General features: G+C 47.2%; 1 protein-coding gene across 1 annotated transcript in view; it reads left to right on the top strand.

The window, feature by feature from the left end:
• URB1 (URB1 ribosome biogenesis homolog) overlaps positions 1–23972 on the top strand; it is a 2274827-nt gene that overhangs the window by 1774425 nt on the left and 476430 nt on the right. The window contains exon 29 of the mRNA XM_069636341.1: positions 8008–8176. Within this exon, the coding sequence (XP_069492442.1) occupies positions 8008–8176 (169 nt within the window). The remainder of the gene's footprint in view (positions 1–8007; positions 8177–23972) is intronic.

Here is a 23972-nt window from a genome sequence, read left to right as displayed (position 1 = left end):
TTTCATCTAAGCCACCCTTTACTGTGATACACAAGGATAGGGTTGTACTGAGGGTACATCCTTCCTTTCTGCCTAAGGTAGTGTCTGAGTTTCATTAAAGCCAGAAAGTGGTACTTCCTGCTTTCTTTCTTCCTCCTCATCTTGGTAAGGAAGAGGAGTGACTCCATAGGTTGGACCCTAGGAGAGCTCTGAGCTTTTATATATCTAGGATGTCCAGGGTCAAATTGGACGATCAACTCTTTGTGGGGTACACTGGACACCGATTGGGCCAGGCTGTTACCAAACACCTTGTCCAGGTGGATTATCCTCACCATTACTGAATGTTACAGATTGGTGGGCAAGGACCCCTCCTGAAGGGTTGCGAGCTCGCTCCGCTAGGGGTGTGGCTACTTCCAGCGGGGAGTTCCTATTAGGAATATTAGTGACGCAACGACATGGGCTTCTATCCACACCTTTGTGAAACATTCCCTGGATACACTCCTTGGTCAAGATATGACCTTTGGTAAAGCGGTTCTTTTTTGTGCCATCTGATTGGGTATTCTAAATTCTTCTCCCTCCTCCATTTTCTGGTACTTCTTTGGGAGTCTGTCAAAGATGTGGAATAGGTTGGAGGACACAATACATTCGTAGAACAAGTTACTTACCAACTGGTGTTAGGACAGTTTTTCTGAAGTACTACCCACTTCTTCAAAACCATTCAACTGAGGCAGTACAAGACTCCACTCTTAGTATAAGACTGTACCACCTGAGTACATGGTAGCGTAGGCAGAGCAGCCAGGCTCATCTTTGGAGGGAGAGAGGGCAGTAGATACAGTACAAGTGAAATTGTAATACAATTGATCCAAAGAAACACTGAAACACTATGTATTGTAAAAATAAAGGATTTATTTAAATACAGGTAGGCCCAGATAAATCTAGGGGTTAAGTAAGTACTAACACATTATAAGAAATCACAATATAAAACATGACACTATACTTGAAAGCACACAGGCCCAGTATAAACCTTATTTGGAACACCTAACAGTAGTTCTAGGGAAGTCAAAACCTTGTTATACACATTTAGTACAGGCCAAGCCTATTCTTTGGGAGTAAAAGACCAATGGTTACTTTTAGATTACTTTTGGTAACACAAGGACAGTAGGCCCTTCCAGTTGTACAGTGACTCTTGGAACAAATCACATAAACAGTCAACTGGACAATATACTTTTGGTAAATAGTGAAACACTTATTCTAGGTGCAGTAAAAACCTATAACTACTTTTGCCATAACACACAGTTATACCAGGTGAGTAAAACCTCAAGGATGTAATATACAATTACAGATGCTTTGGAAATCAGGGAACCCCAGATTGAGGTAAGCAATAACTCTGGTAACTTGTTTTGGATGGCGCGCAGCTAACACAAGGTAAGTAAAACCCACTTACTTTAACTTCACAATAAAGGGGAAAGTAAAACCCAATGTCACACTTTACTGAATAGTTATTCTAGGTAGGCAACAACCTAATGTAGACTTAAGGACAGGCTAGCAGCAAGTCAGAGGAAGCAAGACCCAGTTGGGGGACACTCATACAGTTATCCTAACAGGACTAACCTGGTGATACCAACAGTTGGAGGACACTCATACAATTACCCTACAGGAATAATCTGGTGAAACCAACAAAGTACTTTTGCAAAGAGGCACAACCTAATCACAGGAGAGTAAAATACCTTCACATCTTCTTTCTTTCAGACTGGTAAAACAGTGGCTAAGGAAGAAAAGATGTTAACTATACTTTTAAGAAAAGTGCATCACACATTCAAGATCAGTAAGAACTTTTGTAACTGTTCACTCTTAGAATTACAGTTACCAACCAACCAACTCTTTACAAGTAAATAAAACACTTGATTTATTTTCTAGGCAGAAGTCCCAATTCCTTCAAAGTCTTTCCCTTAGAGCATGAGTGTTCTCAGTAGCAGAAGGGGGGGGCCACTAGGACTAGTGACCAACAGGCTGTTAGAATAAGTTCTTTAGTAGCAAAAGTCAGTTTCCTTAGGAAAACTGTCAAACAAGTGAGTGCTTTACTTCTAGGGTTAGAAGAGGTTCCAGGGGCTTCACAGAAGACACCCCAGCAGGATTCTAGTGTTAGGCAGAAACCTGTGCAGTTCTCTCTGGGACCACTGCAAAAGATTTAAGACCACAGGTGTTTGGCAGTAAACCCACTTGGTAGCAGTCTGTACCACACAGATTCACTTGGTAGCTGTGGCTGAGCAGTCAGACTTCCCTCAAGAAGAGTTAGGCAGTATACAGAGTATTCACAATAGGTCAAAATAACACAGTAGAACAAGCAAACACTGACCAGAGCTTGGTGTAAAAGAGATATAATTATTTATTTAAAACCACATCTAATAAAACACACAGGCACTAATATTAAGCAGTTTAAAAACACGGTCACTACAAGATGGACACTCCCTTAAAAGAATATTAGACAAGTCTTAAGTAAAGCCCCACTTATTTTCAGACAGCGGTGAGCGCTTAACGCAGATGGCACTCTAATAATTCGGTTTAAAAGGGAGAGAAAGGCAGAGTATAAATTGAAACAGATCCCAACACTTTCATAAGAACACAGCAGGAGAGGAAGGCATAATCAAACAGTGAAGTTAGAGTTCAGAAAGCCGGATCCACTTTAAGAGGATCAGAACGAAATGTGTCCAAGGTCACATGGTTGAAAAGTGCACAAAAGTCTCAAAGGTACAGAAAGAGTTGGACCAAAAGAAAGGGACCAGTTAGATGGTCAAGTCGGCCAGCCCAGTCCAGAAGGTTAAGGGATTATTATTACCTTGTAGCAATCTTTAGAAAGGGAGACCTGGCGGACACAGTACCTTAAAGTGGTGAGAATACTCCAGCGGGGGCAGTTGTTCCTCGCAGCGGATGCAAGTCGGTGCTTCGTCCGGGGGAAGAGAGGATCTCGTCGGGGAGAAAGACAGGAGTCCGTTGCACTGCCAGGGAAGAAACCAGCCGCGGAGTTCTCAGTTAAAAGGAGCGGTCCTTTTATTCGCGGTCCAGTGGTAAGTGGCTATCCGGTTGCCAGGGTGCTTTGCACGGGCAATTCGACCACAAGACGTCCTGGGATGCGAGGAAAAGAAGGTAAACTGGTTGTGCCCACCAGTCCGGGGAAGAAGACTCTCCAGCCGGGAGATCTTCTCTGTCGTCGGGAAGTGGTGAGTCAGTTCCGCAGGGCTCCACTGGTGGTGTCGTCGTAGCAGGCCGGCTCAGCTTCTCCCTCGTTGGATTCTCAGGTCCTGTGGCGACTTCTGAAGTTCCAGTCCCCAAAGCCCTGCTTTTATGCAGCAGACCCCCATTCACTCAGCCTAGCTGTCAATCAAACATTCTAAGTGGTGAGCCGGCTGGCTCACCACTTGGGCCAGTCACACAAGAGTGCGACTTGAGTTACCAAGGTGACTCAGTCCAGGGTGCCTAAACCCCCTCCTACACCCCCTGTGGTACCCAGACAGAGTGGCACCACTTTTGGAGGCTTTTGTGGAGAAGCCTGCCAAAAGTGGAACAAAGGGCTCGACTTGGGTTGGAGTCACAGAAGAGAACACAAACGCCATTTTAGAATCGAGTCCTGGCAAAAAATACCAACCGGCGGATTAATATTAAATGAATAAACCGGCGGTATGTTCGAGGCTATGAGAATTAAATAATTAAAGTTGGTAGCCCTGAACAATGGGAAAATCCCATAGGGATATATTCACGGTCGAATATAAAAAGTAGTATCCACTGCCACCAGCCAAAACTCAATCATGGGGGGACGGAGACGTGCCCCCTCGACTAACAGACCCTGGGGCAATCGAATTGCCCCGACCAGTATGTCCACAATATGATGGTTTGTACTGGTTTCTGTTCATAATTTGGGACTAGTAAAGCCAATGGTGACTTTACATGCCCTGGGAGACAGTAGTTAGTCCCAGGGTATGGAGTCTATGGTGGGGTATCACTATGACACCCCTGTCTCACTGCACAGAGGGTGCTGTGTAACACACATAGTAAAAACACATGAGACCCTATGGAGTAAAGGATCCCATAGCCCATAAAACACATTAACAGTCAAAGGAACACCATAAATCATGTCCAAGAGTGGGAGAAAAAAAGAGTCTCACTCTTGGCAGGAGGAAAAAACAAACTCCAGAAATCCAGCAAAGCTGCTGGGGGACTCACTAGGTTAGGAAATTCAGCCTAAACAGAGAATTCTCCCTAACATCTAGCAGTGGGACTGGGTGTACTGGACGAGAGACCTCCCAATCACAGAAAACACCCCAGGACTACACATAAATCCCAACAGGCTTAAGGTAAGTATTTACCCAAGCCAACAAAGTACCTCAGCAATGAAGAAGAGATTGCAGCAGAACTACTTCAGGGACTGCAGCCAAATACCCGGTCACTGGATTCCTTGTCCTGGAGACCGAACACAAGACCTCAGAAGGGACTTTGCAGCAGGGATCGATGAAGAAGGCTCTAGGCAAGATTTCTCTCGCGGCTGAATGCGGTTCTGCGGGTTTGGCGCCTTTTCAAGGAGCACAGAAGACAGAAAATCGCGGTTGAATTCTCATCATTAAAATGGTCCAGCACTCTTGTGAGGGGACTTTTTGGACTTGATTCGTGTCTCTAGAGATAGACCAGGATGCCCACGAAGTTTCAACGATATTCCGAAGAGCGTGCACCGCACAGTGGCTGGAGGTCCCAGGGTATTGGGGTATTGCAAGAACGCAAGGTCGCAGCAACCCGTGGAATGGCTCAAAATGCAGGTCTTCTTGAGTCTAGTGGGTCTCACCAGGCTGGGTTTGGGTCGTCGTTTTCGGAGACGCCAGGTCGATCGGAACGAAAAGGCTGCAGCAAGCTCCAGTTACACAGCAGGCTCTCGGGTCGCTGGAAATCATTCCCGCAGCTTTTCCTTCGTCATTCTTTTCGGTTTTCTGTTCCAGTGGTTGACATGACTTCAGCTTCCAGGTTTCCAGTATTTATCAGGAACTGCAACACAACCTCTGCATTCTCTCCCCGCATTTTAAAAGAAAGGGGCGTTTGGCTGTCCAATCAGGACAGCCAACCCCCCACCGGGATTTGGCCCAATTGTAGGAAGGCCTAAAACAAAGGAGGGGGAAGTTTTGGACTCCTCCCCCACTTCCTGTGCTTGCAGACTGACTGGACCCTGGGCGGGGTGTCCAGGGGACTCCCGCCAAAGACAAAACTCAAACAAAGGAATTTCCCGCCCTGGATGTCTGGGGAAGGAACAAGAAACAACAAGAAACACTAAAATGGCAGAAAAAGAAGACAGGGGCCATTTTGGTAAAATGAGCACCCTTAGGTGCCTTTACTGCAGCTGTGATTCCAGCCCGCGGTAAAGGTGCACCAAATTAGTAAAAGGTATCACTGCCACCAGTCATTAAAGGTAAGCTTGTCACTGTAACAGAATTGTTACAGTTTAAATGTGAAAGGGGATACATTGTATCTCCCCAGCACTCCACATAAGGTGGGGTGTGCTGGTTTCACAGAATAAAATGTAAAAGGGATCCAAAGATCCTTTCTACCCTTGGAAATTGTAGTTCACTCAAGGTTAGCACAAGAAAGTTAAATGGGGTGCCCCTAGGGCAACCGAGCAACAACAGGCACTTATTGCCAATAAGTTGTTAAACATGATAACTTTAAAAAGACACTATGGAGAGTCTTAAAAATGACACCCATAAAAAGAGTTAAAGATTAGGTGAGTGTGGAAAAAGGTTCCCACTCACTGAGGTATTAATGAAAAATATCCCACTAGAAAAGCAAAAAGTTCTGGGGTTGAACCAGGAAAGGAAGATTTACCAGCTCTGTGGAAATCTTACCTAACAACTGGTAACGTTCTTTCGACTGGATGTTCCTCCAACGTATTCCACATCGCCCTCCCAGCCTGCCTCTCTGGAGAATTTCCTATGCTATTGCAGCTTGCGTTCCCTCAAGGCTATGTGCAGTCAAGCAGGCATTGTGTACGAGCATGTCACACGTTATGGAGGAAAAAACATAAACTGAGTATACGGGCGCCGTGCAGCCTATTTATAAAATCCAATGACATTGCCCTCGACGGAGGCCTTCGAGGGACATCAACCAGACGGCATGGACGCAGGACGCCCTCTGCCGAAAAATGTCTGAAGTAGCACAGCTGTGGACATTACATGTCAAAGATGTGGAATATGTTGGAGGAACATCCAGTTAATAGAACGTTACCAGTTGGCATGTAACTTGTTCTTCTATTTCTAATGCATTTAAATGTGTAGCTGTGTTTCATAGCTCATTGAATCAAATGCTATTCTATATCGCTTAAAGGTGAATGCATACATCTGTTTTATTAGTTTTGGTCTGACAATATTTGACTAAAGGTTTTACTTGCTTGGTGTGTATTGTTAAGGCCTAAATAACTATTGTATGTATTCTTACCTATTTAACTAGAATATTGTAGTTGTTCTTCGTGGACTTATTGTAGCCCTAGACCACTCTCGCACCCTTCGTGAAGCCTTACAGCTCTGCGACCTTACCTTGGTTGGGTTTGACTAAACAATGTGTCTTCCCAGTTTACCATAATAGGGTGGCCTAATAAAAAAAGCCTCCCCCCACCTCCCCCATGGCTGATTTTGGAAATACATCTTAACACTACTCTTCATCTGCTACTGTCCCATCTCTGCTCTAATGCTCTCCACTCTACTGCCCTCCCTTCTCCTCTCTACTGCGCTCCCCTCGCCACTCTACTTCTTTCCAATCATGCTACTCTCCACTTCCACTATCCCACTCTTTCTTCCAGTCACCCTCCTTTCACTCTTTTGCTCCTCTACACTCCCACTTATTCTCAATCACTCACCGTCTCCCACCATACACGTACTCTAACACCCAAGTACCACTTTCTCTTACCAACCAATCCCTCACTTTGCAAGCGCTCTCTATAATCTTCTTCCATGCTCCGCTACACCATCCTTCCTGGTGTCTCGCTCTGCATTCTCCTTCCTTCCTCTCACCTGAAAAACCCACACTGTCCTGTTTCCCTTTTCCCCTTTAATGCTCATCCTCCTGCTCCCAATGATCTTGGTGCTACCTGTATCCTCAAGCCAGTCACTAGGTCTTTTCCCAGGGTCATGTCCTACAAGTTCTAGGTTTTATAATGCCTCTAAAGACCAGTCCACTTCCTCCAGTGCTGGTCCGTTGTGATCTTCAAGTGTGAGACAGCAGGAATTCTGCAACAGCGGCTTGCAACAAACAGCCACTTTCAAAGTTCTTCTTATATGTGTTGTCTGGAGCATCCTGATTGCCGGTCTCCAGTGTGGATTGCTTTGTGGACCTGCTGTTCACCGCCTGCTCTCTCCCTGTTGGGCGTTGTCATTCCCTCCTCTGCCGCAAGGACATATGGGCGTTGTAGTTCTCGAAACGAGGAGAAAGCACACTGGCCAAAACAGGGCACTGCAGGCATGGGGTGATAACAGGTGACACTTGCAATTTGAAGACCGAAACGTGTAGAAGGGAATGAGACTGGGATCCTCATCCCGGCTCTGGGACAGGACTGGCTCTCCTACCTCCAGTTGAGAGAGGTCCCCAACCCCCATGAATGGGATCCCGTCTCTGGCCCTGTCACACAGGCCATATGGGTGCTTATAATATGCTAATGCCGGTAGGTAATGTAGGCTTTCAAGTAAAAAACAAAACCTCCAATAAAAATTGACATAATTAGTATCTCACTGGTTGTTGTTTTTTTTAAAACTCTGGGAAGGTTTAAGAATTTCTTGGAAACCATTCCTCTGTGTTTTTTCACATAGTGTTGTTGGCCTGACATTTTTGTTTGTGATTTCATAGTTGCAGAGCTATGAATAGTTCTAAGCACTCAAATCAAATTAACTTGAAGGTGGTGTGATTATACTCTGCTCTTGAGCACAGTTGTGTTCTTGAATGCATATTGAATGTGTTCTTAATGTATGGTCACTTTTTAATACCTTGCTTAAATTTGCATTTTAGGTTACTGCTCTGGGGTCCAGCTGCTGTTGAACATCACAAGACAAGGAAAAGCTTGGGACAGTCCCTATGGCAGCAACCGAGTACTGAAGAGATTCTCTGTTTGCTTGACCAAGATAAAATGAACAGGACAGTAATCCATTTCCCTTTGCACCGTCATCTGCATCTCGAGGTGATCTTTCGGTGACTAAGACATTGTACATGTCTTTGATAGTAAAACACATCCTGTTGAATTCTTTGCACACTTTATGTTTATGTTAATTGTTTAGTGATATCAATGTGTCACAAATAGGATTAGGGCATAGAAGATGCCCTCCTGAGTATCGTTTTCACCCTCTCCCCACCAAATTGCCTCAGTTCCACCAGATTATCATTCAGCTTGGCTATCATTTATTAATGTTTGTACAGCACCCCCTTGATATATTTAGTTGCACTTACCAAGGGCTGAACTAAGTCACGGGAGTCCATCAGCACTAGCCAATCCCAACTTTGCACCATTTGCCCTTCGCAGAGGCAAATTGGCTTGGGAAGCCAAACCAGGGGGTGGGCTCACAGGCCTATAAGCCTGAGCTTCTCTTCAGTTGGTCTGGGAGTTTAGAGATGGAGGTGATTGTAATCGAGGGGAATGAGTTGACAAGCAAAAGGAATTCATAGAAGCACCTGAAGGCGAGATTGGGTAAATCAGGAGTTTTGGAGGAGCTGAAGTTAACAGTTTGAGGAAGAGGTTTGGATAACATCAATTTGAGAAGGAAATCAAGTGAGATTGAGGAGACGGTGGAGTCAGACAGACTGAAGAGGATGTTGAGCTTACATATGTTTGCAGTGGATCGAGACTGAAGACACAAACAACATCTTCCAATGCAACTGGACAGAGATTTAAGAGGAAGAGAAGGATAACTATTTTAGCTGATAGCTTAAGATGTGGAGAATGAGTCTACGAAAAGACAATCAAAGGAGAGTATAGCGAACATTTGACATCTTACTTGGAATTTCCCTCAGTATATTTTGGGACAGATGTCATTGGAGTTTTTAGGAAGATTTGGGTAGATGGATTGAGTTCGCTGCATGCTTGATCATTTGGAGATAAAACAGTGCTATTTTCATTTCTGTGTGCAGGGCGCACCACATCGGAGGGACTTTCCCATCATTCTGATTCCTGGGCTAACATACCTTTCCAAGAGGTGGTTGCCACCAATGTTCCCTCTAATTATTTTGGGCTGTGTGCGCCAAAGAATAGTTGTGTGCGGGCCGTTTTTCAGTCATGTGCGCAACTGAGTGATGCGCTGCCAGACCGGGGTGGTCATCGGCGGCGCGGCGGCGTGGCTCCCCACCAATGAGCAAGGCTTAGTGATCAGATTCCACAGTGTGCAAGCGAGGAATGCGAATTTGCGGCACAACAGGCTCTACTGCAAGCGGCATTTGGGTGCTCTATTCTCCTCCCAAGACTTAAGCTCATCTCAAATTGTATCCTTTTACATCGCTAAACATTAGCAAGATCTTTCGTTTTATGATGGGTTGGTATAAGAACAGAGGGGTTCTTGTAGTGGAACACAGATTCTGCCTCACAAATTAATATTAGCACAGCATTAGCTCCTCCATTCTCAGTTCACTAAATGTCTGGAATATAAAGGAAATGCTTTCTATTGGTTTAATGAAATAAACAGTACATGAACATGATTAATGACAAAGACGACTTAATAGAAGGGGGGCATGAAAGGACATTGGACTCTTGACACTTAAATAAAAAGCACTGAATCATGTAATCTCAGATTGTCCTGGAAGTTAACCCGGCAGTCTCAGAAAGTCTGCCAAGAAGAGGGTGACTATACAGCATCATAAGAGGAGAGGACTGCAACCAAATCAGAGGTCCAGCGAGAGGCAACACTCTAACAAGGAAGGGTTTAGGGAGTGATTAGAAGGGTACTAAGGGGCAGGAGACCGCTCATTCTCACACCACTCCTTAACTGCGTGGTTTCAGATGTGAAGGAGAGAGTTAACCGCTAGTAACATTGAAGCTGCACTAGAATAGTCTCATTAGAATGTGTGAAGAAGTTAGAGGACCCCACTCAAGTAAGTTTGCTCTGACACCACAATCTATGACGTTGGCACCTGACCTCTCCCACATTTAAAGGGTTAGACCTCCTTCCCCAACATTTTGACTTGGGTACACCCCTGCCTCCTTGTAGATCACTATGTGCAATAACAGGTCCCTCCAGATCCATATTGTCAAATAACTGTGAATGCAAGCAGACGTCCAAGGCTAAATGATGTTTTTGTATAGCACTTACGCTTAAGCTCTTTTTTATAGAACAAATATGCATACAGTATCACCCAACCTGTGTTGGACTCATTTATCGACCTCACAAGGATGAAAGGCTGAGATGGCCTTACTGGGATTCGAACTTGTAGATCACACGCACATTGCAGCAGCGAGCGCTCAACCGACTGAGTTATCATATCGGCTATAGTAAAATGAGCCATTAGCGGATACCATTAAACTGGTAACTGAGATTTAACAGCAGACCAGTTAAGTTAATCTAATCTAAGTAAACCGTAAAATATTAGTCGGGTACTGAAATTTTCTTATTGCAGGTGGTAGTCTTATGGGTTCTCCTTGAGGAATTTGATGTTGACATCTCCCCAAGAACGAATGAAATATATTAATGATATTGCATACACCGGCCTGAGGTGCCTGTTATTTACAGCTCGGTTGTAGTTCGAGGGACAGCGATGAATACCTCCAACAGAAATGAGGGATTTTTCCATTTTCCGTCCAGCTGCAGTTTGCTTTAGGGTTTCCATGAAAGTGTGAAATGGCAACCTCTGTGCTGGGGTGCACAGACCGTTGCTATGGAGTGGAGTGCAGCTTTGCTGTTTTTACATGGACTAAGTTGCGAACACACACACACACACACAGACACACACACACACACACACACCCCCCACACACCACACACACACACACACCCTCCCCCCCCCTTCGGTCCCTAATGGCACTCTGCGAAGGAGGTGATATGGTGAAGTGATTTGTGGGGATGGGGGTAACAGAGCACAGATCCAAAACAGCAAAGCAACGCCATGCATGCCTCCTGTTTGTGTTCACACGGGAGCCCTTTATAAATTCCCTGCCCAAAGATGCCCTTTTCTTTGCTGCTGCTCTAAATACAGAAGTGACAGCTCTGCTAACGAAAGTGCTCGTATAGGTTCAACCATCCTCTATACATTTCAAAAGTACCATTCAAAGAATGCGACCCTGCATTTGAGGTTGGGCACATACATTAAACATGCAAATAGCACCGACTTTGAAGCCTGTCGTTGGTATGCAATGTGATTTCGCCACATATAAAACCTCCTTTAACTCAGCTTTATTATGTAGCCCGGCGCCCCTCCCAGCCCGCCCCCCCCCACCTCCCCCTCATCAGGATGTTCCCTTTTCACACAGTGAACCTCTGTGTTGCTATGCAGCATTTTAGGAAAGAGTTAGGGAAGAGTTAGCAGCACCAGGATGTTAAATCCTGCGAAACAAATGGGAGCCCATTCAGCCCAGCGATCACAGGTGTATTCCACATGCAGTGGAACCTTGTTCACAGCAAGCCTGATGGGATACTTTAATGAAATCATCCAGTGCTGCATGGGAGTAGAGTACGGTCGCACTTAGTACACACGTGGTTTGTTTGGTGCCCCCCCCACAAATGCAAATTGCAAAAAACGGGCAAGTATGGCCTGGGCAGAATAATCATGCAGCAGTCAGCGAACAGCAGAACACGCAGGCTGGCTTAGTTGGGCTGGCCTGAATCGGATGGCTAATCATGACGGTCAGTCCCATTTCATTTATGTATCCTTCCCCTTGCAAGAAAAGAGGCCCTATGCCCAAATCCAAACTTAGGCCTCCTGCCGCGCCGCCTACATAACTCTTTTTACCTACCTTAGGCTAGGTGGCATGTGGCGGGGCACATATGTGGCTCGTGGCTCTCTTCACGGGGGTGGGGTGATGGCCGGGGGGGGGGGGTCACACAAGCTACAGCAGGTTGTGTGGCGTCGTCCGTCGTGGCAGCTCGAGTTACTCAGCGACTGTCTGCATGCAGGCACGGGTCTCTCGCACTTGCTACTGCTGCCTACTGCGCAAGGCAAGGAGAGACCCAGCAGCAGTGCACGTGCGTTTGTGCCAGGGCGGTGGCCAGGCTCCCTGCGTAAGCGCAGAGTGCAGCCCTGAGCCAAGGACAGCAGCAGCACGAGTAGCAGCAGCCCCGGAGGCCGCAGCAACGTTTGTGTGACCCAAGGTGTGTTTTCTGGTCATCACGAACATTGCTGCAGCCTCTTGGCCTGCATGTAGGCCAAATCGCCAGTGTGTACATTTGTTTACTAGCCTTAAATTATGCTTTAAAAAAAATCTGCAAATGTTGATTGGAGCAAGTGCGCGACAAAATAAGCACTATGCGCGGCTCCCAATGAAAAGGTGCGCGGCCGCACAGGCATGCACCTTACAGGGAACATTGGTTGCCACCTATTACAAGGCCCTTTCATCATGGCCGCCCCTCGCGGTGGGCAGAGCAGCTGATGTGATCGTCCAGCTGCCTGCCAACCTGATTGGCTGGACCTCCTTACAGCTACACCAGCCCCCCGGAGCCGGCAGGCGTACGCCAGCCCCCTCAAAGGTCCTCCTTGTAAGGGCCATGTTCCTCCCTTTCTGACCCTGTCCGGTCCTTGGAGGACTGTGAGGGCCCCCGCAGCCTCCACCTCACTAATTACCACCTTGCGTTACTCACACCCACCGGTAAGCACGCTACTTGTGCATCGCTGACTCTTTCGTCCCACTGCTCATTTCACAGTTTAGCCCACTTGCTGTGCTCACAATTTTACATGTGCCTTTACATCTGTGAATCCCCCATATGTGCTTCTTTTAGTTCTCTGTGGTAATTTCTAATTTAGGTTTGCCTTTACATCTCTGCAGTCCCCATTCGTGCTGCTTCTAGTGTTCTGTGGTTTGCCTGACTATGTTGGGGAGTCTCTGCTTTGTCCCGTGACTGCTGTGCCTCACGATTAACTTCTGTGATTTCCAGGTCTGTTTGCCCCCTCTAGGTTCCTACCCTACTGTTGCTTCGCTGTTGATTAACTGCTGTGCTCTCTGGGTCTGTTTCCCCACGCCCCCTCTAGTTGGGTACTGCTGGTTACTGTGTCTCTGTTGGTCCACTAGGCTCTCTCCCACTCTCTAGGTCCCCTTGCTTGTGGTTACTGTTGGTACTGTGGTGTGTCTCCTGTCTTGCTTCTTCTTGCTGTGTTTCCTACTGTCTAATCCCCCCAAACGCCCCGACTATGCATCATGCGTTGCTTGGCACAGAGTCGTGCTCCTCTCCTTCGCCCCCTCCCTCTCACTTCCTCCAACTCTCCTCCTCGCACCTTCTATGGTGCTCTTCGTTTTTCCCATCTTCTGTAACTGCTACTCTATCACCTATCCTATCCCTCTCACTAAGCCTGGAAGGAAAAGTCCAAGAGGGACATCCTGGTCTCCAACCCAGGCCTCCCTATCACTGATACCAACACCAGTGCTTCCTCCAGTTAGACTCTCACTGACATCCTCTTTGTCGTTCCTTCTCCAGACCTATGGAGCCCTCGTATGGTCTCTGTTCTCTCTCCTGTCTCCTTCTCTTCCATTAATGGTGGCACCTGGTGGGAGGTCCTCTTGGCCTCCTTCCATTCCTCCAAAACTATCATCAATGTCTATCTAAATTGTACCATCTTGGTCCAGGGCTCTCAGCCCGATCTACTCCTTTTCGAAAGGCATTTCCCACGATTTAGCAACTTTCTCACTTCTTCTGCTACTCCCTCTAACACTTCCCTACCTCCTCTGCCTCCTCCTTCCTCCGCTGTCTCTCTAGCACCTACCTTCTCCTCCTCTCTGGTCCGTATGCCACCTCTGACTACTGCCTCTGCCCACTTTTGGGCCTCTCAACCGCCTCAGCTGGGTGTACCGCACTCCTGTACCCCACTCCGGAAGTCTTTCAAATGTCGCAACCTGCTCCACATGATGTGCCTCTCCAACATTGAGGCACCAGCATTTTTAATTCCTGCAACTACTGGCTTCTGTGGTTTCAAAAGCACTATTAAAATGGCCGCCACGTTGCCTTGTCTGCCTGCTACCTCCGAAATGCTTGAAGAGACACCCAGCTGCAAACGGCATCCAGATTGGGTGCTGCCCTAATCAAATCCCGAGGCTCTGCTGAGCCAGGAGGCGACGCCGGGCGCAGACTAAAGGCCCAGGTCTAAGGCCCCTGTCTTTCCAGAAGGACCCTCAGAGTAGCATGATGTACCCCCCAACATCAGGGCACCAGCATCTTTAAATCCTGCAACTACCGACTTCTGTGGTTTCAAAACCTTTCTTAAGATGGCCACCACGTTGCCTTGTCTGCCTGCTACCTAAAAAATGCTTGGAGAGACACCCAGCTGCAAACGGCATCCTGATTGGGTTCTCCCCCAAGCAAATTCTGAGGTTCCGCCGAGCCGGGAGGCGATGCTGGGCCCAGAGTAAAGGCCCTGGTCTAAGGCCCCTTTCTTTCCCTGGAAGGGCCAGAACACAATCCCTATAGCAACCCGCTGCTCTGAAGAAGGTCTCTCCACCTGCCGCGGCGGACATCATCAACATGGGACACTAACTCAGTAAGATAAGACGCCCAGTTGGTTCACATCGATGCCGATTTGACCGATGGGCCAGCTCCCCTTTGACACTAATGCGTGTACCACCTCCCGGTACTCCGCCCTGTTTTGCACACACCCCCTTGCTTGTAAGGAGCGCTCTCCATGAAGCAGCCTCAAAATGGTTTGGCTCGTCAACACACCAGAGAGACCGAGTGACTGCCCCTGAACACCAGTCAGCCCCACCAGCACTCGCCGCCTGCATGCTCAAACCTAAACTGGGATCCCGTACTCACATACACAACCCAGCATAACACATCAGGCCACCACCCACAGCACCAGCTGCTCCCCCATCTACTCCTACAAGAACCCCCCACCCCCACTGCATTGCCACTGCACACCCCTAATACCACATGCATCACACAACCCTCACCAACCTTCACCACCAACCCTACAAATCTAGACAAGGCTCCATGCCTGGGTGCATCACACCTTCACAGACTTTGCGCCATACTGACTGGCCGCCCTAACCCATCCAAGTACAAATAACACCAATCCCGCCCATATGAGCCTAAACCATGCACACCAATAACTGCCAAGCTTACCACCAACCTACACACTCGGCCACCCCCGTCCAAACCCACCCCGACAAACCTATCACCACCCCACTCTGCCCTGATCACCAATCTTGTGCCCTCATCAGCACACGCTCCATGTGCGCCCACACCCCCAACATTCACAACCTCATACTGGACTAAGATCTCAACCTCCTGGCCATAACTGAAACCTGGCTGCACAAGGCAGCTGGCCCTACATTAGATCTAGCCTTACCCACCAGCTACTCCATCTTGAGGGCTGACAGAGAAGGAAACCAAGGCTGAGGAGTCACAATCATATCCAAATCATCCCTGGCCATCAGAGCCTCCCACCTCTGCCTGGCTACGACTCCTATTTGCCAAAATTTAGTCAACCCCCTACTCCACCATCAACATACCACTCCTCCACCGTCAACCCAACAACCTCAGCGCCCCGGTTCTGACATCCCCCTGCTCATTGCCCCTCTCCTTAAGCCTAAAACCACATTCCTACTCCTAGGTGATTTCAACCTAGGCTACAAAGACCTCCCCTGACCTTAAGTCGGCAGCCCTCACCACAGCTCTCGAGGAGATGAACTTCTCCCAAACTGTGTCCTCCCCACTCATGATAAAGGCTGGATCCTTGGCTGGATCCTACCCATCAAAGTAACTTCCACGGACCCTATACCCTGGATGGACCACTCACTTATCTACTTTGCCTTGTCTCTCGCACCCACCCTCACCCTTATGGGGGGTGTCCTCCCACCTATCACTTCCAGACACACCAGCAATCTGACCAAAGAACTACTAGAACCTACCATCCGTGACGCCCTTGAGGCGCAACCTGACACCACTGACCCCGAAACCATCCTCACAGCCTACAACACTGCACTCCTCAGTGCTCTAGACCAGCATGCCCCGCTCAAAACCACTCCTCAGTGCTCTAGACCAGCATGCCCCACTCAAAACCACGTCTTGCAAAAAAAAAAATAATAATAATTACCACAACTTGTTCACAGAGGAATTAATATCTCTCTGCAAACTCAAACGCACCCAAGAACATCTCTGGTGGAAAAACACTCACCAATAAGGAGGCCTTCATCACCATTGTCTGTGTGTGTATAGAACACTTATCCTGACCACAAAAGCCAGCATCTACAATGTCAGATTTAATGAAGCAAGCTCTAACACACGAGAACTCTTCAAAATCCTCAAGGCGCTTGCAACCCCAGCCCCTTCAAACGACAGCTTCCCAAAAGACAAAGCCTGGTGCACATTTGTACCATCAGCCTTAGCTAACAAAATCCACAACCTCTGAGACAAAACCATTCTCCAAAAATCCCTCCTCTTTCCCCCAGAATCCCCGGCACCCACCACCACCCCCTCTGCTCCTAAAACCCCCATCTGCTCCTAAACCCCCCCTCTTCCACTTCACCCCTGGGTCCCCTACAGATGTGCTCACCACCATCGAACTGCTCAAAGCCACCAACTGCGCTGGTGACATCTGCCCGGCCCACCTCTTCAAGCTATTCATTGACTCGCTTGCACCCACTATTGCCAATTTCATCAACGCTTCCTTCAACTCACACATAGTTCTCAACTCTATCAAAGTAGCCCGGGTCATACCGCTCCTGAAAAAAACCCTCCCTAGATCCCACCCTCTCCACCAACTACCGTCCTATCACCACAGTGCCTTAACTTCTAAAAATCTGTGACCGTACTGCCTACTCACAACTTCAAACTCATCTTGAAACCCACAGCCTAGTGGGCACCTGCTAATCAGGGTTCAGGCCCAGACAAAGCACGGAATCAGCCCTCCGCGACCTTTACATCCAGCTAGACACTATCCGTGACACAGGGGCGCCACCCTCCTACTACTTTACCTCTCTGCGGCCTTCGATGTAGACCACACAATCCCATGTCACCACCTCACCGCCACTTTCAACCTCTCCTCTGATGTGGCCAATTGGATTGAATCCTTCCTATCTGGCCGATCCTCTAGGGTCTTCGCTGGGGCTGAAGCAGCTGACCCCATTCCCGTCTCCTACGGTGTCCCACAAGGATCTTGCCCATCACCTACATTGTACAATATGTTCACAAAGCACTCTTCAACCATCTGAATAGCCTAAATATCCCATACACAAACCTCACCGATGATGCGCAAGTCCTCATCAAACTTGCATCAAATCACAAATTAGACTCAGCCAACATTAATCACATTTACAGCATCATCCAGGCCTGGATGGTCACCCGCTATCTGTCTGAATGATAAGACGGAGCTCCTCATCGTCTGCTCTCCACATCGCCTAAAAATCCTCGACCCTACTTTTGCCTCTTTCTGCATTGATGGGAACATCCCCCTGTTTCACCCCACATCCAAACACTGGGTGTTTATCTCGACTCAGAGCTAAACATGCAGAAACATGTCAAGGCAGTCGCCTCGTCCACTGCCTACTCCACCAAACTAATCAACCTCTCCAGAAAATTCCTGACACCAACAACTGCCTCACCCTAGCCAGGGCCATCATTGGATGTACATTGGACTACTGCACTGCCATCATCACAGGAGCCTCGCAAAAAAACCTAAACAAGCTACAACTAATCCAAAATAATTCCCTCAGGGCAGTCTTGGGCCCGAAATGATCAGATAACATCTCTCTTGCGAGACGCAAGGCTCACTGGTACCTATCAAAGCACGCATTGAGTTACAAATCCTGTCCATCACCCATCGCTGGCGCCACAACACTGCCTCCCCATACCTCACCCATCGCATCACAAAAAAAACCTACCTATGCAGCCTGCGCTCCTCCTCGTCCACTTCACTTACCACCCCCAGATTCAACAGAAAGAGAGCGGGTGGATCCTGCTTCACCGTCATTGCCCCCACCCTGTGGAATGCCCTACCATCCTGTATCCAAGATAAATCTGCCTAGCCCATCATTCGCAAAAAAATAAAATCTGCACTGTTTAACAAATACCCCTGAACTTAACGCACGACTTCACCAGAAATGTTATCAAAGATCTGAAACTCTGCTACCTCTATTTTATTGACCTCTCCAGAATGTTACTGCGTGTAACACTACAGTAATTCTGCCACATGTACTGGAACCTCTCTAGCGCTGTGATACCTCCGGGTCTGGGCGCTATCAACAAATAAAATAAATACTTTAAACTCTTGCTCTGCTGTCAAACACTTCTTACATCTGCCACCTCCTCAAAGACCTTACCCTGGATTCCTCTGCCTCACCAAGACATGGCTCACGGCCAGCTCTGTCACAGGTTTTTACACTCTCCTTCTTCAGGGCTACACGATACTCTCTGAGCCCAGAACCAACTGCCCTGCAGGTGGCGTGGTCTTGACCTTTCCGGAGTGAGTCCCTGCTTCTGTTATTCCTACGCAGGCCTCATCCTTTGAATGCCTAGTCTGCAGGCTCTCTATCTCTCCTGGCCTCTTTCACTGTTGCCACCATATACCGGCCACCTGGCCAGGTCACCATCTTCCTCTGAGAACGGGCTGACCTCGCCTCTTCTCTCCTTGCCTCTACCTCTCAACTTCTCCTCAGAGACCCCAATATCCACCTCAATGTCTCTGATCCGCTCTTCCACAACCTTTGCAATTCTCTCCCTTTCCATTCTACCATCTGGTCCCACACACTCTGCTGGACACACCTTGGATGTTCTCATCTCCTCAGGGATCCCTCTCTCTAACCCTCTCATCACTCCTCTCTCTTGGACTGACCTGTTTCTGCTCTCCTTCCACCTGAAACTTTGTGTTCCGCAGACAAAGCCTACCCTAGCACTGCCACCTTCCTTCTCGGTCATTTGGCCCATGAAGCGATTGCCAGTGGAAGCCTTTGCCTCTACTTCCTCCGCCCCTCCTACTCCCGCGGCTGACTCACACTACACAGCCCTCTCTAACCTGCATCGCTGTCTCCAACACTCCGGACATCCTTGCCCCTGTCATGAAAATCCACCTGAACCCTACCTCCAAGTGCAACTCTTGGTATGACTTCAACCTCGCCACCATGAAACGCAAGTGCAGGGTGGCTGAGAGGAAGTAGAGGGCTTCGGGTGCATCATCTGACAAACTGGCCTGCCGCCTGCTCCAAAGGCAATACAGATTCTCTGTCCTCTCCAAGAAGAGGGTCCATATCCAAGCCTGCGTCTCTACAGCATCTAGCAACACGGCCAAACTCTTTAAAATCTGCTAGGAGATGGCCAATCCTAGTGCAGTCTCCAACTGTTCTGTTCCCTCCCAGCCCCTCTGCACGCCACTGGCTTCTCATTTCACCACTAAAACTCAGGACATCCTGTCCTCACTTTCCTCTTCCCCCTCCTTTACCTCTCTCAGGCCCCTTCTGGCTGCCTCACCCTCTCTTCTTCCTTTTTCCTCCTCCTCTCTGACAACACCTGACTATGTTTCTAGACATTTCCTATCTCTGAAAGTGTCATCCAAAAAGGTGCTCTCTTACTCTTCCAGAACTATCAAGGACCACATATATATTTTTTATTATTTATTGCTTAAAATATCATCAAGTCCAAATCCATTCACCCAATTCCCTCCCCCCGTTTGTTGTCACACAGTTCGCTCTTTGTCCTAGGACCTTAAGATGCTACACAGACTTCAACAAAAATGGTTTCCAAAAATGTAACCATGGCAATCATCGGATTGATTTTGTCCCCTCTTAGTAGCCGGCACCACCAGTCTTCAGCTTAGAATGAGGAAGCAGATGCCACAAATTTTGCAAAATGCGAAGACTTCAGTTCCGTTCGACCAGGACATCGTGTGAGAGAGTTTCCAAAACACCTGGTTCCTTACAGGACCTGCACCGTGGGTGTTCCGAATTGTGACACGCTCTTGCCATGATAATTTCCACTTAGGCTACAAATTGAATATGATCCTCATCAGTTTAGCTCTAAAGTGACTATCTGGGAATGTTTTCATATATTCCGGCGTGTGACCATAAGATCTTGTTTCCTGTGCTAGCTGTCGGAATAGTTTGCTTATTCGCTTCTTCACAGGTCGTAATCCAGTCTCTCTCCCATAATTTCTTCTTGACCTTTGCTGTATTAGCTAACAGTTCTTCCACTGAGGACCCAGATCTTCTAATAGCGATCTTCGGTACTGGTCCCACTGAGTCCCCACCTTGCTGTTTTCTTGACAGTATTTCACTTTTTATTAGCCTGAATATCTGCAGGGAGTTGGGATCTAAATATTTTTCAAACAGATTTAACATTTTCCAAACGCCCATCGGTCACTGAAGGCACCTTTTTCACTTGTATAGTTCAATCAGAGAAAAGATCGCTCAATCCACACTGATAGATCTTCAGGAACAACTAGAAGTGGTTGAGGTTACTTATTCAGATGATGCAGTGGTTCATAAACCATTTGTATTTACTGAAGTCTCGGAGGAGAAAATATGCTCTCTACTCTCTAACTTGAAGGCTACAAATTATGTTTTATTTGCAATTCCATCATCAGTAGCCAAACGAGTGGCCACGGATATTGCCCCCTTCATCACAAAATTTGTGAGCATATCTTTAACTGCAGGTATAGGGCCAGCAAACTTAAAGAAGGCAGGTGTTACCCCACTGCTAAAATAAATAAAAAAATAAGCTAATCTAGAACCCTGGAATCCCCAGAATTTTAGACCAGTGGCAGGATTACAATGGCCGGCAAACACTTTGGAGAACATTGTCACATCCCAGTTACAGGAATATGTGGAACAGGAGAAACTATTGGTTCCTTTGCAATCAGGATTTCGTTCAGGATTCGGGACAGAGACTGCATTACTGACAGTCTTGGACGATCTCCTGGAAACGGCAGATCAGTGGGACATGTCTTTATTGATCATCTTGGACCTATCTGCCACGTTTGGCACAGTAGATCACGAGATCCTGTTAAAGCGGCTAGGGGAGGTTGGAAAGATCTCTCGACAAGCCTTTCAATGGTTTGAGTCATTTCTGACTGGAAGGGAACAAAGGTTCAAACTTAGAGGTTTCCTGTCGGACGCCTTTCTACAAAATTGTGGGGTTCCACAGGGATCCTCACTCTCTCCTCTACTTTTTAACTTGTATGTTAAACCCCTTAGGAACATCTTGAGGAAACATAGTGTTAAATTCCATTCTTATAACGATGAGGTGTTCTTGAGAGTAGAGAGATCAGAGGAGACCTTTGAGTTAGTTGAACAGTGCCTAAAGGAGGTACAGGCTTGGATGTATGCTAGCCAGCTGCTGTTGAATGCCAGCAAGATAGAGGTTGTGTTATTTGGTTCAAAACATCATCTGCAACATACCAAGCAGGCGCTGTCACCATGCTTCTTGGGCTCACAGCTGGACTTCTCCCCAAAAATAATAAAATGTGGGCTGTGTGTGGGAAGACAATATGGGATGTGGAGTGCAGGTCAGCGCAAAGGTGCAGTTGATGTTCTACATCCTACGACTGCTGAGACAAATCCTGCCGTTCATAGCGAATGGGGACAGAGCAATAGTCGTGGGGACCCTCATCAACTCGCGACTGCATTATGGCAATGTGTTGCTGTCAGGAATATCAGTATTCCAATTGCGGGGACTGCAATCCGCCATCCTTAACACCAAAAGATTTTTATTAATTTTCAAACCAAACAACAATACAAACCAAACACGCAGTGCATTTTACAACAGTTCTACAACAATATGATCCTTAACACTAAATCAAGGACTAAGGAGCTCTTCAGTATCCTAAGGGAATTGGAATCCCCAGCCCAGCCAGTAGAGGGTTGCCTGAAGGATGCAGCTTGGTGTGCCAAAATTCAGCAAGCCTTAACCGATAAAATAGCAAGCTAAAATAGAAGCCACAAAGATCAGCCTCACTAGCACCCCTTCTACTAAGCAGCCGAGAGACCCTCGAGGCCCACTGTGCCCACCCTTCTCATTCTCCCCAGTCACACCTAAAGAGGTGGAAGATATCAGAGGACTAAAACCCTCAAGGTGTCAAGGAGATATCTGCCCGGCCCTTGTCTTTAAGCAAGGCGCCAAAGAGCTATCCCCTTTCATCGCCACAGTGATAAAATCTTCACTCAACTCTAGCCTAGTCCCCAACAACCTCAAGGAGGCTTGAGTTACGCCACGTTAAAAAAATAAAACTTAGATCCTAACATACCTTTCCCTATCCACTGTGGGGTGCCTCAGGGCTCATCCGTTTCCCCAACGCTTTACAACATATTCACGAAGCTAATCTTCGATCATCTTGACAACATGGGTGTCATCTATACGAATTGCGCACATAACACCCAGGTTCTCATCACGTTGACAGGCTGCTATGAAGAGGACTCTAAGATAATTAACGAAATCTACTTAGAAATCCAGGCATGGATGGCGGCACACAGCCTCTGCCTCAATGACTAAAAGACAGAGCTCTTGATTGTCGGCACCCAGGCACGACTAAACAAGCTTGACCCTCAGAACGCGTACTTCAATATTGATGGGAACCTCATCAAAGTTGCTAAGGAAATTAAAACCTTAGGAGTTTAGCGTGACTCCATCTTGTCTCTAAAGAAACAAGTTAACACCACAGCGTCCTCACCAGCCTACAGAAATAAGTTGATTGATGCCTGTAAATCATACCTGTCCCCTAACAGCTGCCCTAAGTTAGCCAGAGCCCTAGTGCTATCTAAGATCGATTATTGCAACACGCTCTTCCCAGGAACCTTGGCACGGAACCTCAACAGACTTCAGGTCCTACAAAATAACGCCCTGAGATCAGCACTAAACATTCTGAGATCCAGCCATATCTCGAATTTCAGACGGGAAGCCCACTAGCTCCCGGTGCGCGACAATTACATTACGTACTCTAGCTATCACCAATAAATGCTTGTCAAACACTGCCCCCAAATACTTGACAGATCAATTCTCCAAACATCAATCAGCTTGTCCCACCAGATCTTTTCATTCACACTGTCTCAATGTTCCAAGGTTCAATCTAAAAACAGCTGGAGGAGCCAGTTTCCCATTTCAGGCCGCCAAATGCTGGAACTCCCTGCCATTAGAATGCAACCCTCCTTTTACTAATTCACAACTAAAGTAAAGATTTGGCTCACTAATAAACTCGCCTAACTGAAGCCCTAGGCCATTACTCAACCACAGCTGCTGCCATATCTTACTTGGTCGCCTTATTTATTACATAGGTATCGGTGTTTTTTCTGTATTGACGTTCAACCATGACCTATGCTCTCTTTCTGTATTTATTGGCCACTAGACCCAGCTGTAACCTTGGTCGACTCGCCTAGTGTGTTCCTCTGTATGCCTGTAACATCGTTTTCCTATGTATGCCTGTAAGGTTCCCAAGTTTTCCAGCACAGTTACCTCAGGGTTAGGTGCACGATACAAATAGTAAACAAATGCAAATACAAAGTAGCTCAAAATGCTGCAGTCAGATTGGTGTTTAGGGTGGCAAAATCTTTTCCCATCTCCAATCTAAGTCGCTCTATACACTGGCTGGCTGTGAAAGAGCACATAGATTTTAAAATTCTCTGTCTTGTCTTTAAATGCGTGAATCAATTAGCTCCAAGTTATCTATCGGATAGAATTAGGAGCTATATTCCAAGCCGCCAATTACGTTCATGTGACAAGAATTTGCTGCATGTACCTCGGTCTAAACACATGAGTAAAGGGGATCGAAGATTTAGTGTCTGTGGACCAAGACTTTGGAACAGCCTCCCGGGAACCATTCGAGACCTGAAAACACTCACTGCATTTCGTAAGGCTGTGAAGACTCATCTGTTA

The sequence above is a fragment of the Ambystoma mexicanum genome, chromosome 7p (assembly GCF_040938575.1).
Source record: "Ambystoma mexicanum isolate Mex_15411 chromosome 7p, UKY_AmexF1_1, whole genome shotgun sequence".
NCBI lineage: Eukaryota > Metazoa > Chordata > Amphibia > Caudata > Ambystomatidae > Ambystoma > Ambystoma mexicanum.
The sequence above is the reverse complement of the archived record's forward strand: the minus strand, read 5'-3'. Positions and strand labels throughout refer to the sequence as shown.